Source organism: Odocoileus virginianus, chromosome 17 (genome assembly GCF_023699985.2).
Source record: "Odocoileus virginianus isolate 20LAN1187 ecotype Illinois chromosome 17, Ovbor_1.2, whole genome shotgun sequence".
NCBI classification, from domain to species: Eukaryota; Metazoa; Chordata; class Mammalia; order Artiodactyla; family Cervidae; genus Odocoileus; species Odocoileus virginianus.
The window spans coordinates 46,094,333-46,110,085 of NC_069690.1; the positions used below are offsets into that span (position 1 = coordinate 46,094,333).

Consider the following 15,753-nt stretch of genomic DNA (forward strand, 5'->3'; position numbering starts at 1 on the left):
TCCAGGGTGTTCTGAACCTTGTGTTAGTCTGCTAGTGGGCAGGGATGGGGCCCAGATGATTCCAGGGCAGTGTCTGGTCTGCTGATGGGCAAGCTGTATCTGCAGGCTGTGGGATTGTGATTTTCTTGTGTCTGGTGCCTGCCCACTGGTGGGTGGAGCCGAGTTCTGGGCCCTCTGGTGGGAAGGGCTGTGTCCAAGGGAGGCTGAGGGCTCAGGAGGTCTTTAGGCATCTGGTCTGCCCTGATGGGGCTGTGATCCCACCCAATTATTTGCTTGGCCTGAGGTGTCTCCGCTCTGGCACCTATACAGGCTCTTGGGTAGGGCCTGGTCTTGGACCTGATGAGCTAGAGGGAGGATCCCACACAATGGTGCTCGCCAGCATTAACATCTATGTGGTAGAAGGAGCTCCGAAGAATGGCTGTCGCCAGTGTATATGTCCCCAAGGTGAGCCACTCCTCAACCCCCCACCCTCCCTGCTTCTCCAGGAGGCTCCCCAAGATGAGCAAGTAGGTCTGGCCCAGGCTCCTATCAAATTACTGCTTTTTCCCTGGGTCCCGGAGCATGAGAGATTTTGTGCACACCATTTGAGTGAAGTCTCTTTTCCCCACAGTCCTGTGGGACTCCCAAAATTAAGCCCTGCCAGCTCTCAAGGCCAATGGCTCTGGGGGCTCATTTTCCTGGTTCAGGACCCCTGGGCTGAGAAGCCTGATGCAGGGCTCAGAACTCTCACTCTTATGGGAAAATCTCTACACTGTAGTTATTCACCAGTTTGTGGATTGCCTACCCAGGGTTATGGGACTTGACTTTATCAAGGATCTGCCCTTTCTACCAGTCTCAGTGTAGCTCCTTCTTTACGTCCTTAATTGTAGAAGATCTTTCCTGGTAGGTTCTGATTTTTTTCATCGATGGCTATTCTGAAAATAGCTATGATTTTGATGTGCTTGAAGGTTTGAGGGAGGACGAGAAGGACCCTGAAAGGATAGTTAGCATTGAAGAAGAATCTGCTGAGGGCAGATCCCATGGCTGCTGGCCCAATGGTGGGGCAGGGAGCAGATGTACCCTGTGTGAGCTAGGGTCTTGGAACAAGTATATCAGGCATCCTGCAGAGTGGGCCTTGCTGGCCCCCACAGATTGGTCCTGGGATCCAGGGTGAGTCCAAAGAGACGAAAGAGACTACCTGGTCCCACCCTGTCTTCCTATGCTAGGGAAAACTAAGGCCTTGGAAACCACTGTTCATCTCCTTGAGTAAGTCTCAGGAAATGCCAAGTGTGCTTCATTGAGAAAACCACGAAATGAAATGATTTTCAGTTTTTAAGGATCAGACTGTTCAGTTCAGTTCAGTCATTCAGTCGTGTCTGACTCTTTGCCACCCCATGGACTGCATGCAGCATGCCAGACTTTAGAAACAATCAGACTATTAGAAACAATTTATTTGAACATCAGGAGAGGAGGGAGGCTCTGCTTCCATGGGGAAGGGCATCTTGGGAATCCAAGGCCACAGGAACTCACCACGTGCATCACATGAGTGTGTGAGAACCTGCGGGGTCAGGGTTGACGATGGAGCAGTGAAGTTCGAGGGAAGAGCAGATCTGGTCAGAGGGTCATGGGCTCAGATCGGCACTAGGTCCTCTTTGAGGGGGTGGCCTCCCTGGTGCTGACCTCTGCAGATGAATTCTGAACCTATAGATAGTGTGGAAAGACAGGGGATTTGCAGTCTGAGTGCCCACCCTGCCACTCACGAGTTCAGCAGGTCACTCAGCCTCCCCACTGGCTCCTCACCAGGGTAGCCACTGGGATGACAGGAGATAAAGCATAGGAATGAGTCAGGCACAGAGCATGATGCAAGTGCGGATGCCAATGGCCCCTGGAGGCTGGCGGCACTGCCAGGGCACCTCCAGAGGTGGAGCACAGAGACTCCTGAGGGCCTGGGCCCTTGGCAAAGCCAGCTAATGAGCCTGAGGCCAGGCGAGCACCACCAGCTGTGAAAGGGAGAGAATCTCCTAGTGAGGGTTTGGAGTGGGAGGGAGGCAGTTCTGCTAAGGTCAAGGCAGCAGTTCTGGCTGACTCCAGCCCCTAGAGGAACCCTTGTTGACTGGGCTGAGCATTCCAGTCTCTTTTACAGGGCATCTGGTTTCTACAAAGAAGCCAACTCCTGGGCTCAGAACCACAGGCCTTCCAAAGAGTTCCAGAACCTTTCTAACTTCCCCACAGCCACCGTTTTTCTTCTCTAATTCCTGTTTCCAGCGAGCAGTTAACTCCACAGAGCCAGGTGGCTTTGTACTCCTTTGGAGGTCTGCAGAGAGGGGACTCCTGGGCACAGGCCCATTCGCTGGGAACCTTGCAGAGAGCAGACAAGGAAATAGAGGAGGCTGGAACTCCTTGAATTGTGCTGCTCCTACCCTGGGGGGCCCACAGCTGATGCACAAGCCCCAGCTTCCTAGAGCAAGGACACTCTAGGGATTGGTCTATACTCTGCTGCCCTTGGGGGACTTCTGGGGTGGGAGGAGTGTGCCCCTAGAGCAGGTCAGCCAGGTGGTGCAGGAGAGACATAAAGGTTGAGCCCTAGGAAACATGGGGGCTGTCTCCATGTGTGCAAACAGATGGATAGAAGCTGCAGCTCAGTATAAGGAACTGGGCACAACAGAAAAGAAATATGAAAGATAGAAAAGAAAAAAGAAAAACTCCCAGCTGGAGCTGTTTGAAAGTGGGCCAGACTGTCTCTATGGATAGCGAGTTCCCTATCATTGGAAGTGTGTAAGCTGAGAACATTTTCATGCATCTGATGGGCTGTTGGCATCAATGGCTTTGGAGACACTCTCCAGCTTTGAAATCCCAAGCCTGTGTCCCTCTGCTCCAGGCTCCCACTTGCTGTCTCCCTGTAAAGCTGCTCTTCTCTGCTCCACAGCCCCTAAATTCAGTCCTTGATGTGCCAAGATCAGGTGTGAGAAGTGGGGAAAGTAATTTGTTTCTGATGATAGTAAAAATACAGAAGTTTTGAATGAGCACTTTCATAGAAATTAGAAATGTAAGAGTGATGTTATTACAGACATAACTATGCACTTGCGGGAGTGGGAGGCAAAGAGGTGGTGTGTCGGCTGGAGCTGCTGGAACTGAGTACAACCCTGGGCTCGGCCACATGTGTGCAGCCTTCAGGTGGACATTGCCCACCAAGGGCAACTAACAGGCCCAGGGTCTTCAGCCTGGCAGAGGTTTCTCTCTCCCAACTGGGGTTCCTACTGCAGGGTCAACAGGGTGAGTGGTCAACTGCTCTGAGGCCAAACCCCCTCTGTCCATACTACTCCAGGCAATGTGCGGCTCACTTATACCCCACCAAACTCTAGATCCTGAGTCCTGGCCAGGCCCCATCTGTTAACTCAGCGTGTGTGTGTGTGTGTGTGTGTGTGTGTGTGTGTAGAGTGTGTGTGCATGCACAGGCATGTGTGTTGGGGCATGGGGGAGACCAATCAACCAGGCAGGCTATTTTGACTCCTGCTCATTGCTTTTATCCCACAGAAGGGAACAGCTCCACAGCTCCATGTCCATCCAGTGGCTAGCTTGGTCAATGAGGGACCAGGGAACTGAGTTCTTTTCAGTGCCCAGGGTTCCCACATCACCCATCTTCTTGTTATGTGAACCTGGGGGTGCTGTCTTGCTTGAGTGCAAGGAAACAGCCCAGGAACCCTAAGGATGGGTCAGCAGGGATGTAGCAAAGGAGAGCTGGGCTGCTTGGAAGGACAAGCCCAGGCCACCTGGGACCTGTAGCCAGGTGTGCAGTGGGCAGTGCATCAGCTCAGGAGGGAGCAGGGCTGCAGATGAGGTGAGGAATGGGCAGATACTCTGCAATCCAAGCCCCAGTGTGGTCTCTACACATTGCAGAATCACTTCACCGCTCTCTGCCTTGGTGTCGGCTGCACCTGTGAATTGGGCTGGCCCCCTACCCTCCCCTGATGTCCACTATCACCAGGTGGCTGCGGGATTTTTGAGGGGCACAGGACAATGGTCAGGCAGGCATATCCTGGGAGGGCCTCTGAGGTCGCCCAGTAGGTTGAGGTGACATTTGCAAGCTTGAGGAAAGAAGAAATATTCCAAGGAGACCACAGTCTTTCTTCACTCTTTACTGTGTAAAAATAAACTCAACAATTCATGTCATTTCAGCAATAAAATGAAAAAAAAGCAAGAATACCAGTAGAAATAGTGCATTTCCAGAACTGCTGATGGGAGGTGGCAGGTCCCATGGTTTTGACCCATTAGATACCCAAAAGGCTGCGGATCATATGAAAAATGTACAGCTTTGGTTAGCAAATAATGAAAAAGTAAGATACATCAATTCTCTTTCCTATTATACAGTATATACAATGTAACAATATCAACCAGAGGGGGTTTGCTTTGTCATTTTTGATTTTTTTTTTTTTTTTTTTTTTTGGCAAATAAGACAAAATTGGGACTCTAAGTATTGGGCTTTTTTGTTCTCCTCAATGACTTGTTCCCTTTCAACAAATGGCACTTAAGTCCACTGTACATGGAAGTGATACATTTCCCATCATTAGTTGAATAAATTTACACACTGTGTTTTAAGAGATGAAATCATGACTGCTTTAAGCCACGTTTTGGTTGCCGTAAGATTACAAAGGATACCATCTTCTTAATGTTCACAATTCAGAACCCTAGTTTCTTCTATCAGGGTTGGAACTGACCATCAAGTCCTCTACTCATTCCACTTGACAAGTCAGCTCTGAGACAGAGGGACCACCATCAAGGACCAGAGTACATCCAGTCCCCAACATGTCTTTGAGAACAGGTGGCCCCTCTCTGGAGCTCATTGGAACAACTGTGACCCTCATGCCAGCCTCTCCCTTCCCCTTCACTCCCAAAATACAACCCCTTGGTCTCAGGTCCCAGGGCTGGTGACAAAGTGATCTTTGCAGTCTTAGAAAATAAACTGTGAATCTACAAAAGGAACAGAAAGCATACAAAATGTATCTCTTTCTTCCAAAATACATGCTTTCAGTTCTACGTTTTGGCGGAGCCTGAAAAGTATTTTCAAGGGAAATATAGGTTGAGTTAATTTATAGGTTTGTCCTTTTCTTTCATAAAAATACTCTTGTTTGGTAATAAACTTTTTCTTCTAGAGTAAGAGAAATAATACTGTGTTATCAAAAGCAAGAAGGCTTACGATTCAAGTGGGCTCTAAGCCCCCGAGGGCCCGGAGAGCCTCTGTCAGTAGCTCTGCCGCCTCGGACACCCAGGGAGCTGTGGGACACCAGCTCGGCAAAAGCAAACACTGTCTCGACAGTGCTTTTTTATCTCCTTATTTTATAAAATGGCTTACCTGAGATAGGCATGTATTATTCAGTGCAAGAGGGAACATCAATCAGATTAAGGAGTAGATGGAAACTATGTGGATTAGATTTGTGGCTGTGTCATCTACCTTTCTCGGGGCTGGCGAAGTGCCAAGTGTTAACACAGTGAGGGAGCCAGGGGCTTGGCACAGGCTCCAGTTGGGGCGGGGGAGGGAGTTAAACATCAGCTTCTGTCCCTGGCACCGTGGATGCATCAGGGGAGGGGTGAGAAGGGTGAACAGGTCCGGGAGGGGAGGCCAAAGGGACACAGGTGTGCTCTGCCCACCTTTAGTTAGGGCAGAGGATGGCTTGTGGTCCTGAACGGACAGCTCCCACCGCGCCCACTGGGGCAGAAGGTGGTCTGGGGTCCGGTAGATCGCTAGATTGGCAGGGGCTGGTGGGAGGTGCCGAATGAGAGCACCTAGCACACTCTGGGCCTTGCCTACAGCTCCAAGATGGCTGAAGTGAGGGGTGGGGCTGATCTGGTCTAGAAGGGGATTCCAAGCTCTCGCTCTCTCCCAACCACGGGCGATGTTAGGCTTGTTCTCAACCTACACGTTAAAAATACTTCTTGGTGTGTTTGGGGAGTGGGGAGGGGGAGAGGGACTCCGTCTCTCCTGTGACCTCCTCCGACATCCTTGGCTTGCTTACCCAGCCATTTTCAGTAGCTACATGGATGGTCACAGAACAAGGGGTGGCATTGGGCACACAACACAGAACCAGAGAAGTTCATGCATGCAGGGGACACACACCAGAATGAGGAAGCAAGGGACACACCGCCCCGAGGAACATGCAAACAGAGAAGACCCCTGCAGATCCACAGATGCCACAGCTGGACGGGCTCTGACAAAGCACAATGGTCTCAGAAAAAAGCCACTGTTGAACCACAACACACAGCCCGGCGCCTGGACCGCACCCTCGGCATGAGAGTGATGCATTGCAGAACGGTGACTGGGTACCGTGCAGACACCCACGCAGACACCGACACAGAAACACCAACACAGACACACACAGATGCACTAGATTTCCGACACAACACGGACCTGCGTTTAAGGAGACAGGTGCCTCTGGAAAAAACAGAAGACAGAACACCTGCTCCTGCTGAAGAAATGTCTGCAGCTGTAGATGAGCCAGGCAGTGCAGTAGAATTTCTAGAAAGACTTGCCAGCCTTTTGCTAATTAGACTCTTGGTGATAGAGTCCAGGTGGCCCTTGGGTGTGCGACCCCCAGATGGTGCAACAAAGCAGGGAGCTCACCCTCCCCTGGGCGTGATCTGTCTAAGCGCTCTTCTTCTCTCTCTCATTCAACACACACGCACACGTACGCACACACACACACACACACACACACACTTTTCTCCCCACCTTGGAAGGACTAGAAGGAGACGCACACGTTAGTTTTTCATGGGGAGAAAAAATGTCAAAGCTTCTGGACACTGATTGGGTGTCAATGTCACCAGTTGGTGACGGGTTGGGGGCTGCATCAGAACTTGAGCTCTATAAGATGGGGAGTGGGTTTCAGGCCCCGGCCTGGCCATGCCTAGCTCTCCATGGAGAGGTCTCTGGGCTTGCCTCAGCCTGGGTAAAGAATATGGCTGTCAGAGTTACCACGGACCTGGCCCATTGACTGGCTACGGCCTTATGTGGCTGGGTCTCAATCAGAGTGTGGCTTTCCTGGTCTAAAAGGTCTGTTCTCCACTTGACCCACTGAAGCCTCAGGTCGTCCGCTGCCAGAGGCCAAGGGGAAGGGTTCAGAGGTCCTGGCTTCCTGGGCAATGGGTGGGATGCTCCTCTCTTGGGGTCACCAGCTGGCCGCTGGAGGGGAGCTTGAGGAGGTGGGAAGGCTGAGGGCCACAGATGGGATACTGGGCCAGTGCTGGCCACGCTGGGTGTGCAGGCCAGCCTCCCAGGCCCAGTGCTGTCCTCAGAGGTCAACAGCAGGATGCCTGGCTCCTGAGGCTGGTGCCACCTCCTCTGCCTGCTCCCAGCATGTGGTGCCATCGCAGGACACGGTCTGCCTTCAACCCTTCAGAGAGAATTTACTTCTATGACAAAATACAAATTCTCCTTGGAGAGGTCCCTAGCCTTTAACAAAGTGCTAAAAGATATTTATTCTATCAATATAGAGATATGTCGCTCTGAAAAAGGTTTGCAAACAAAGATGAATGCATGGCAGGAGAAGTTGTACCAGCCCCAAGGCACACGGGCGGCCACCAAAGTTGGCAAGTACAGAGATTAGACCAGTCATGAGACGTCCCAAAGCCACAGAGAAAGAAGAAAAGGAATACCTCATTTTAAAAGAGAAGGCCTCCCCCGAGAGACAGATCCTTGTAGACACACACACACAGTCACACTCACACACAGGTCCTCTCACCTACGTGTGCATTTTTCAAAATGTCTCAGCCGCCAGTGTTGGTGGTGAACGGGGCATGCCTGAGAAACAGCACGGGCTCCTAGAGAGAAGTGGGGACACCTGCGACAGATGGGAGCCAGGCCTGCTTCACGTGCACGAGGACGAAACCAGGCTGTGTGCGTGTGCGCATGTGCGAGGACGATGGCCTTGAGTCATTCCTGGGGGAAAGGGAGAGAAGAAGAGACGACGGATCATCACCGCACAAGCAGGGGCAGGCGGGCAGGGGCTGGGGACCCGGGGACCAGGAGGCTCAGCCCAGCCCCAGGCCTCAGTTGATCTGGCGACAGGCTTCGAATGTCCACTTGGTGGCTCCGCCGTAGATCTCGATGTGGGACTCAGCCCAGGCGATGACGTTGCCGGAAAGGGCCTTGGTGCTGCAGGTGGCCAGGTTGTACACCTCCCCTGGGGTCAGCTTGCGGTCCCAGATGTTGAAATGGGCCAGCTCACCCACAAACGCTTGGGTGGCATCAAACCCACCACCCAGAGTGTCCTTCAAGAGAAAAGCAGAGGGTGAGGGTGGAGGGGGTCAGAGCGGTGGGTGCCTATCAGGAGGGCCTCCCTAGCGGGTATGGTTCTCACGCCCACCTCTGGGCACATCTGTCTCAGCGTCAATCCCTCCCCTGCAGGGAGCTCAGGAACAGCAGTGATGCTGGCCTCCTCTGCCCTGGATGCAGAGTTTCTCCTGGGGGCACCTGAGAGGTGCCCAATGAGGAAGGGTGTCAGTTGGGTCCATGGACAACTGTGGGAGCAGGGCCTGGGGGCCTCCCCTACATTCCCTGCCTTTCCCCAAGAAACTCTAATGTCACTCTTTGCCAGCCATAGCCGCCCAACGAGAACAGGATGCCTGGGGCTCTCCTGCCTGCCTTTCCCTCCTGGGTGCCCAATGGGAGACAAACCACTTCCAGGAAATAAATTATGCATCACTAAGTGCACGATTGGCTTTCCCATGCCAAAGAGCATTGCTGCAGTTGTTGAGAGCCTGGAGACAGAGCCCCCTCCTGCCTGCCTTTCCTGAAAGCACCCACTCAGAGCAGGGACTTTGCCCAAACTGCTGCATCACTTGCTTCCACGGCTACTTCTCAGGGGGAACCACTTCCCTCTCCAGCTCCCTCCCACTTCGCTTCCTGCTGCCTCTCTCCTCTCTCCCCTCCCTCCCGACACCCTCACTCTCCTTTCTCTGGCCTAGTCTCAGGTTCTGGGGCTCCTCCCCCTGCAGCCAGCACCACCACCACCCCCCCTTCCCCCCACAGCCTGTACCTGCTCCTGGCCCAGCACCAGCACGCCTTGTGGCTTGATGGGGTGATAAGGTGCCAGGTTCTCGCCGTTGCCGCCCTGGGTGCCATCCTGGTAGGCTTCCCAGACCCCGTCCCGGGTGGTCCAGGTGATACAGATGTGGTGCCACTTGCCGTCATTGATTACAAAGGGCAGCTTAGCCACCTGGGCAGGAGAACAACATACAGGACATGATGGGAATGGGCACCATCAGGATCAATGATCGTCACTAGTTACTAGTTCAGCTAGTTACTAGTCATAGGTATTTAGAGTAAACATCAAAACCCGTTACTGAGTTCTTGCAACACCTGCCCCTTGGGACTGTCAGGCCCATCCATTGATGGAGCACAGAATCACAAAGGAAATGGGGCGGTTTGTCCAGATCGATCTGAATATGCAATCTCCTCACTCCTACTCACCCTCCTCCCTCCGGGCCAGTCCACAAAACCTGCCCTCTGATGAGCCACCCCTGGGGCCTGACTCCACTGCTGCTTTCTGGGCCTCTCCTCTCTTCCAACGCTCCATCTCTAATTGCCAGATCCTCTGGGTCTAAAACCCGCCCAGCCTTTTTACAGAGACTCTGAAAGATGCCAGGGGAGATGGCACCATGCCTTTTAGTGCTCAGAGCAGCCCCTGACCTGGAATTTCACTCCCACTCTTAACATTTCAGGCGGGGAGGCTGCTTCAGCTGACAAAAGAACCCTCACATCCTTTTAACTTGGGGACATGGGGCCCCAGAAGGGCACAGCCCTCTCTGGGCAAGGCATCAAGAGCAAAGGCTTGGACTCCAATTCTCAGTCCAGGTTTTAGACATTAACTACCAAAGCTGGCGTGGCGATGAGGGAGTTGGAGAGCTGACAGCTAACCCCACAGCTAGCGGGGGGCCAAGATGGAGATGGGTTCCCTGGAGGGAAAGGGTGCCCTCTACCAAGGGCTCATGCAGACCTGGCCTCCTCCCAGGGGCAGGGGACTAAGCAGGATCGATTTGGACTCTCTGGGAGCATCCTTACCACCACCCCCAGCATCTATGGTCTCCCAAATATGGGGGAGAAAAGTCAGCTCCAAGGCCAGCTGGGGGAGGAAGTCAGGGTTTGATCAGATGGATGGATTGGCCTCTGGATCCTCCTCCTCCACCCCCATCCATGAGGCCTCTGTCTGGGAGGGTTCCAGCTTCCCCGTATTCACGGAGAATAGCAAGGGTACCCCTCCCCTTTTCTCCCAGTCCTCCCCTTGCCCCTCCCTCAGCCCTGCCTGGGGGGACTCTCCTCTCGGGGCCACAGTAACACCCGAGGCTGTGTATCTCATACCACCCAGACCTGCCCCGGCCACTGGCATGGACTGGGGCCCCGGAGGCCTCACCCTGCTGCCCTGCAAATCCAGAAGGAAGGGTGGGGGCTCTACCTTGTCGTTGATGAGGATCTCCATGGGGTTGTTGCCCCACTCAATGAGGACCAGCTCATTGGCCTGGCCAGGCACGGCATAGGAGAAGGGTGTGCCCACCCCCGGCGCTGCGCTAGACTTGAGCCACATGCACACCGTGAAGGCGTACATCTCCGGCAGGCTCTTCTTCACCTTGGCATACATGTAGTTGGTCCGCAGTGGGAATGTGAGCTGGAACTTATCTCCAGGACGGTTGTCCTTCTGACCTGGAGAGGATGGGACACAGTACCGACACCTGCACCTTGACAAAGTGCCTGTCCTGGACTGAAGCAGGCTTGCCAACCCCCCTGCCCCCAACCAGGCTCTGTGATGCAGACAAAGCAGACTCCTCTCTGTTCTGTAAATGCTGAAAACGAAGCTCAGAGAGGTCAAGTACTTTGCCCCAGGGCAAAGAGCCAGAACGAAAGAACTGGCCCACAGTCTCTGCACTCCAGGTCTGGCTCCCACATGGTGGCCCCAGTGGGCAGGCTGGGATGGGGGAGCCCATATACAATGGGCTCTGAGTATCTGCACCTGAGCTGGGCAGCGAGCATGGGAAGGGAGTGGGTCAGGGCACACCCTGTAAAGCAATGCTTGATCAAAGGTGCGGCTGCAGAGGAAGGGGGTCTCCTCACCAGGAAAGAGGCCAGCTCCCCTCAGAGTAGCCCCTCCGGGAGCCCAACCTGATTCCACGATGCTGGCTGCTGCTCAGAACAGGCCCCTGGGGCCTGTCACACTTGCCTCAAGGCCAGGACACACTGCAGCCCCTGGTCACTCATCTGACCCAGCCAATTCATCCTGAGGACTCAGGCTGTTTCCAGAATCCCATCCACCCCACAGGAAGGAGAGCTGTCCCCTCCGAGTCTCTTCAAGCAGCTCTGTCTGCCCCTACAGAGAGGGCAGGACAGCAGGGAGCCCGAAGGTGGCCCTAGAGCCAGGTTCCCCTAAGGTGACTGCTTTGAGTACAATGCCAATCATTCTCAGGGCGAGCTTCCAGTGTGTTTCCTGAAAAATCACACTCCGGGCCCCATCGCCCCCGTTTATACCCAGCCACCAGCTCCCCGTCCATCGGCAGCATCTCCAGGGAATGCCTGTCTGCCCTCTCCCAAATCACACACACACTGTGGCTATGCCTGGGGCATGGTGCGTCTGATTCCAGTCAAAACATTCCAACCCAGCAGTGGGCATGGGCACCCGGCCCAGAGCCAGGCACACACACCCATCAGCTCCAGGGTATCCACAGGGTGCTGCCAGGGAGCCTAGCACTAAACCGGCCCTCTAGGCCAAGAATTATTTCTAGAAGGCATCCTACTGGGTCAGCTACCCCACCCCCTTCCTCTAAGCCAGATGTCAGGGAACAGAGCAGGGCTGGCCATGTTCCCCTTCTGTCTCAGGCTGGCAGCCCCTTGCCCTTGGAGCAGATCTGATCTCTCTCCAGGGGGTGCTCTTCATTTCCCCAATCTCCCCCTTCTTTCTCCCTCCTCCCTTCCCCGATCTGTTTTTCAGTTACATAATGTGCCTTAAGATGGCACTGTTTAAATCCATCCAGCACACTTTGCAGTCCGAGAAGGGTCACGTGGCCCTGCTCCCAGCCTCGCATTCCCCCCCCCCCCCTTTTACAACCTTGTTTGATTTCTGCGACTTCAAGGCTGAGCCTCTCAAGCTCATCCGTGCACCCAGGGCGAGACTGGGACTTGGGGTTGGCGACTTGAAACAGCAGGGCAGCATGCAAGATGCCTCAGCTTGGGTCATTCATAAGAGAAAACCATAGGCGTGTGCTCAGGGCTGGGGAGGGGGGGACCTGAAAATCCCTAAAGGACGTCAGGGGCACCAAGGAACTGGGAGGAAGCCTGCTCTGGGCCCAGATTTGCCATGGACCAGAAGGACCCAGCCGCAGCCCGTGCCCTGCTCTCTGCTGGGGATAGGGACTGGCTAGAGCCAGGGTTTCTTAGCCAGGGAGGACTTGGTCTAGCCATGGCTCTAGTGCAAAGTTGCTGAAGATTAAACAGATCAGACTTGGAAAAATTCCTGTGAGTGTGTGTGTGGCGGGGGAGCAGGGAGGGAACCCTTTCTCACTCTGTTTCCCCAGATGTCCCAAGCCCAGGGCACCCCAGCCCTGCCAGGAACATCAGCTGGAGAACCTGAGGTAGAGATGGTGGAGGAGTCAGGGCTTTTACACTCCCGACCTGAGCTATGCAGGAAGCCAGGGCCAGAGGCCGGGTCCCACTGGTCCAGGGAGCTGAGACAGGATGCAAGGACAGCCCCCCACCCCCCCCCCCCACCGCACCCCACCCCACCCCACGACCACTACCTTTCTCGAGCTCGCTGATCCGCTGGTGCAGGGAAGTCAGGGCGCTTTCGATCTTGACTCTTTCCTCGGTGTCGTTTTTGGGGCCCCCTTTGCCCTCCTCCAGAGTGTTCACCCGAGACAGCACCTGCCTCTCCAGGTCATCGATCTTGCTCTGCAGCAGATCCTTGAGACTGTTGGTCTGGCTGGAGGAATTGAGCCGGCTGTACTGCTGCGGGGGTGCAAGGGCGGGGGGGAAACCATATCGTTACGCGTGGTGTAGGGACCGTGCCGGGAGGCCGGTGGCGCGGTCCCCTCAGGGCGACTGCGGGGGCAGCCTGGCAGGGAGCTCGGGCTAGTGCCCGTTCGCGGGGCCCGCAGGCTTGAGGAGGCCTCAGCCAGGCATCCACACCCGGCCGTGACCCGGGTTGGGGGTGTCAGGTAGGGTTGGGAATGGAGGTAGGGGAGGGCAGAGGGGCGCGTGAGCCAGAGGGGAAACAGCGGCGCGCGCGGACCTCAAGGTTCTCCAGGCGGGTTTTGAGCGACTGCAAAGTTTGCCCGAGTTGGCTGAGCGTCTCAGCAGCCGGCGTCCGAGACAGGTCGCCCATGGTGTTCTTGCCCGAACCGAGCTGCTTGCGGCCGCCGCCCGTCCGCGCCTCGCCCGCGCTCGCGTCCAGGGTGCTCTGGCTCTCGCAGCGACCCAGCTTGGTGGTCAGCTCGCGGATGGTCTCCTTTTGGCTCAGGATGGTCTCCTTCTGCTGCAACACGGTCTCTCGGAGCTGCAGCACATTGCTCCGGAGCTCCTCGGCGCCGCCGGCGGCCACGGACGCGGCGCACATGTCGGCGTCCACGGGCACCGAGGTGCAGATGAAGCGCGTCGGCCCGAAATCCTGGGCCCCGCTGCCCAAGAAGCAGAGGGCTAGCAGCGCACAGGTGCGCGCGGCGCGGCCAGTCGGCATGGCTGCGGGCGCTGGGACCCGGCGCTCCGGGCCCGGCTCGGCTCGGCTGGGGCTCCGCGGGCGGCCCGCGCTCTGGGCGCCGCGCTGCTGGCTGCTCCGCCGCGCAGTCCGCACCGCCGCGCTGTCCGGCCCCCACTGCCGCCTGCGCTGCGGAGCCCGCGCCTTTTATGCCACCGCGGGAGGGGCCTCGGCGCTGGCGACGTCAGCGGGGGAGGAATCCCGGTTTAATTGTCTGCGGCCCGGGCCCGCTGCGCGGCTGGGGTCTCAGGGGCGCGCAGTGGGGGAGACTACTCCCCAAGCCCCAGCCCCGCCGCATCTTTTGCATCATCCTCTGCCCGCCCGCCCCTGTCCCAGCCTGCGCCGCTTCCCCGAAGGCGCCTAGAGCCGAGGGAGCCGGGTGTGGAGAGTAGGGTGGGCCGGGCCGCGGCCCCGGACTTCTGGATGGGCCACCTGCGTGCTGCTCCAGATCTCCGACGGGACTTGAGGCACACGGGAGGTCACGGCGGACCCGAGGGACAGAATTCGGTTCACCCCGCTGGGCTGAACACTCGCCGGGCCTCGACCGGGTCTCCAAGGACTCAAGTCGTCCACACCTGTGTGCCGGGTGGGGGGCGCCGGGAACAGAGCCTCGCTACCTCCCCCGTTCCAAAGCGGGGTCGCGGGGTCGCTCCAAGTTTCTTCAATGTCCGTATGGGATTGTAAAGATGCTACACAACCCGGGTCGCGGGGCTTCCCTATGACTTCGCTCTCGGCTCCTCTGCGCCCCCACCACCCCGGCTCCGGGCTTTGGAGACTGGCAACATCTCCCGGGAATGACAGCCGCCACATCGTGCTGGTGGGGCAGGCGGGCACTTCTCGGAGGCGTCCCTAGAGGATTAAGCCTTTCCTGCCAGCCGAGTGGGTCCGATTCCGGGCAGACGGCTCCACCAGGGCTGGACGCTCCCTGCAGCCCCGGGGGGAGGCGCCGCACTTCCGAGGGGGCCCTGCAAGCGGACCCTTCAGCGCTCTCAGAGCGCCTTCCCACAGCGGAGATATGAGGACACGTGTGCGTGTCCGTGTGCTAATTGGAATGCATCAGTGTGTCCATGTCTGCGTGTGTCCGCGCGTGTGTTGGGCTTTCTGGATCCAATGCACTCCAGCTCTGCCCTCTTCTCCGCGGGTGGCGAGGGGTCCCGGACTTTCGGGGGGGGGGGGCGTCACCCCTGAGGAGCTCCACACTATGCTACGTTACTCATAGTCACCCCACTCACCCACCCACACACTTGAGCCATTTTTTCTGGGCAGCGGTGCTGCGGGCTTGACTCCCAGTTTCCCGTCCGGTTTCCGGTGCCCGGTTCCCGGCTCTCGACTAGGACCTGAGCCCCTGCCGGTCAGAGCCAAAGGCGCCTCGGAAGCCGCCGCTCCAAACTCCCCCTGTACAGAGGAGGCGCCAAAATTCCGGGATCCGACCGCAGGCGACAGGTCGAGTCAAAGAGACAGTCCCAATTGGGGCAGCCCGGCGGACACCCCCGCCCCACACCCCGAGCCCTTCATTCGCCTCATCTGGGCGCCGCGATGGCCCAACAGCTGGGAAGCTCCCGGGTCCCTGTCCGGGGCTGGCTTCTGCCCGCGGGTGGGAAATGAAGCCAGCTCTATTGAGATCTGTTTGATAAAACACATCTTCCTCTTCTCAGCCTCCTCCCATCCCCAGGGCTACCCGAGGTCACAGTTCTTTCATTGTTTCATCCGTGAACCCTCAGCTAGCCCAGGGCTGCGAGCCGGCGCGGCCCTTGCTCGTCCGTTGGCCTCCGCTTCTCGGCGCCAGAGGGACCCCGCGGCCCGCACGCGGAAGGTCTAGGATCCGCGCGACTCTGTCCCGGGGCTGTGCGGGGGTTTCAGCCCCCGGGGGCCGCGCTCTCCCACCACCGAGCACCGGGACCCGCTGAAGTTCATGGCCCGGCCCTGGGGTTCGGGAGGGGCTGGCCATGACCCCACGCGTGTCTGCGCCTCAGGCCAGCAGGCGACTCCAGAGGAAATACCCGCGCGAGGGGCGCGACAACTTCTGCCCCCACTCCCATCCTGCGAC

General features: G+C 56.7%; 1 protein-coding gene across 1 annotated transcript; it reads right to left on the reverse strand.

Annotated features, from left to right (window-relative positions):
* Nucleotides 1-4,099: 4,099 nt before the first annotated feature.
* NPTX1 (neuronal pentraxin 1) lies at nucleotides 4,100-13,845 on the reverse strand. The gene is made up of 5 exons (XM_020875733.2): nucleotides 13,245-13,845; nucleotides 12,754-12,961; nucleotides 10,425-10,669; nucleotides 9,009-9,188; nucleotides 4,100-8,241 (listed from the first exon to the last, which is right to left on the reverse strand). Exons 1-5 carry the CDS (start codon nucleotides 13,686-13,688, stop codon nucleotides 8,020-8,022), a joined length of 1,299 nt encoding a protein of 432 aa, XP_020731392.2. The 5' UTR covers nucleotides 13,689-13,845; the 3' UTR covers nucleotides 4,100-8,019.
* Between the last annotated feature and the right edge of the window lie 1,908 nt (nucleotides 13,846-15,753).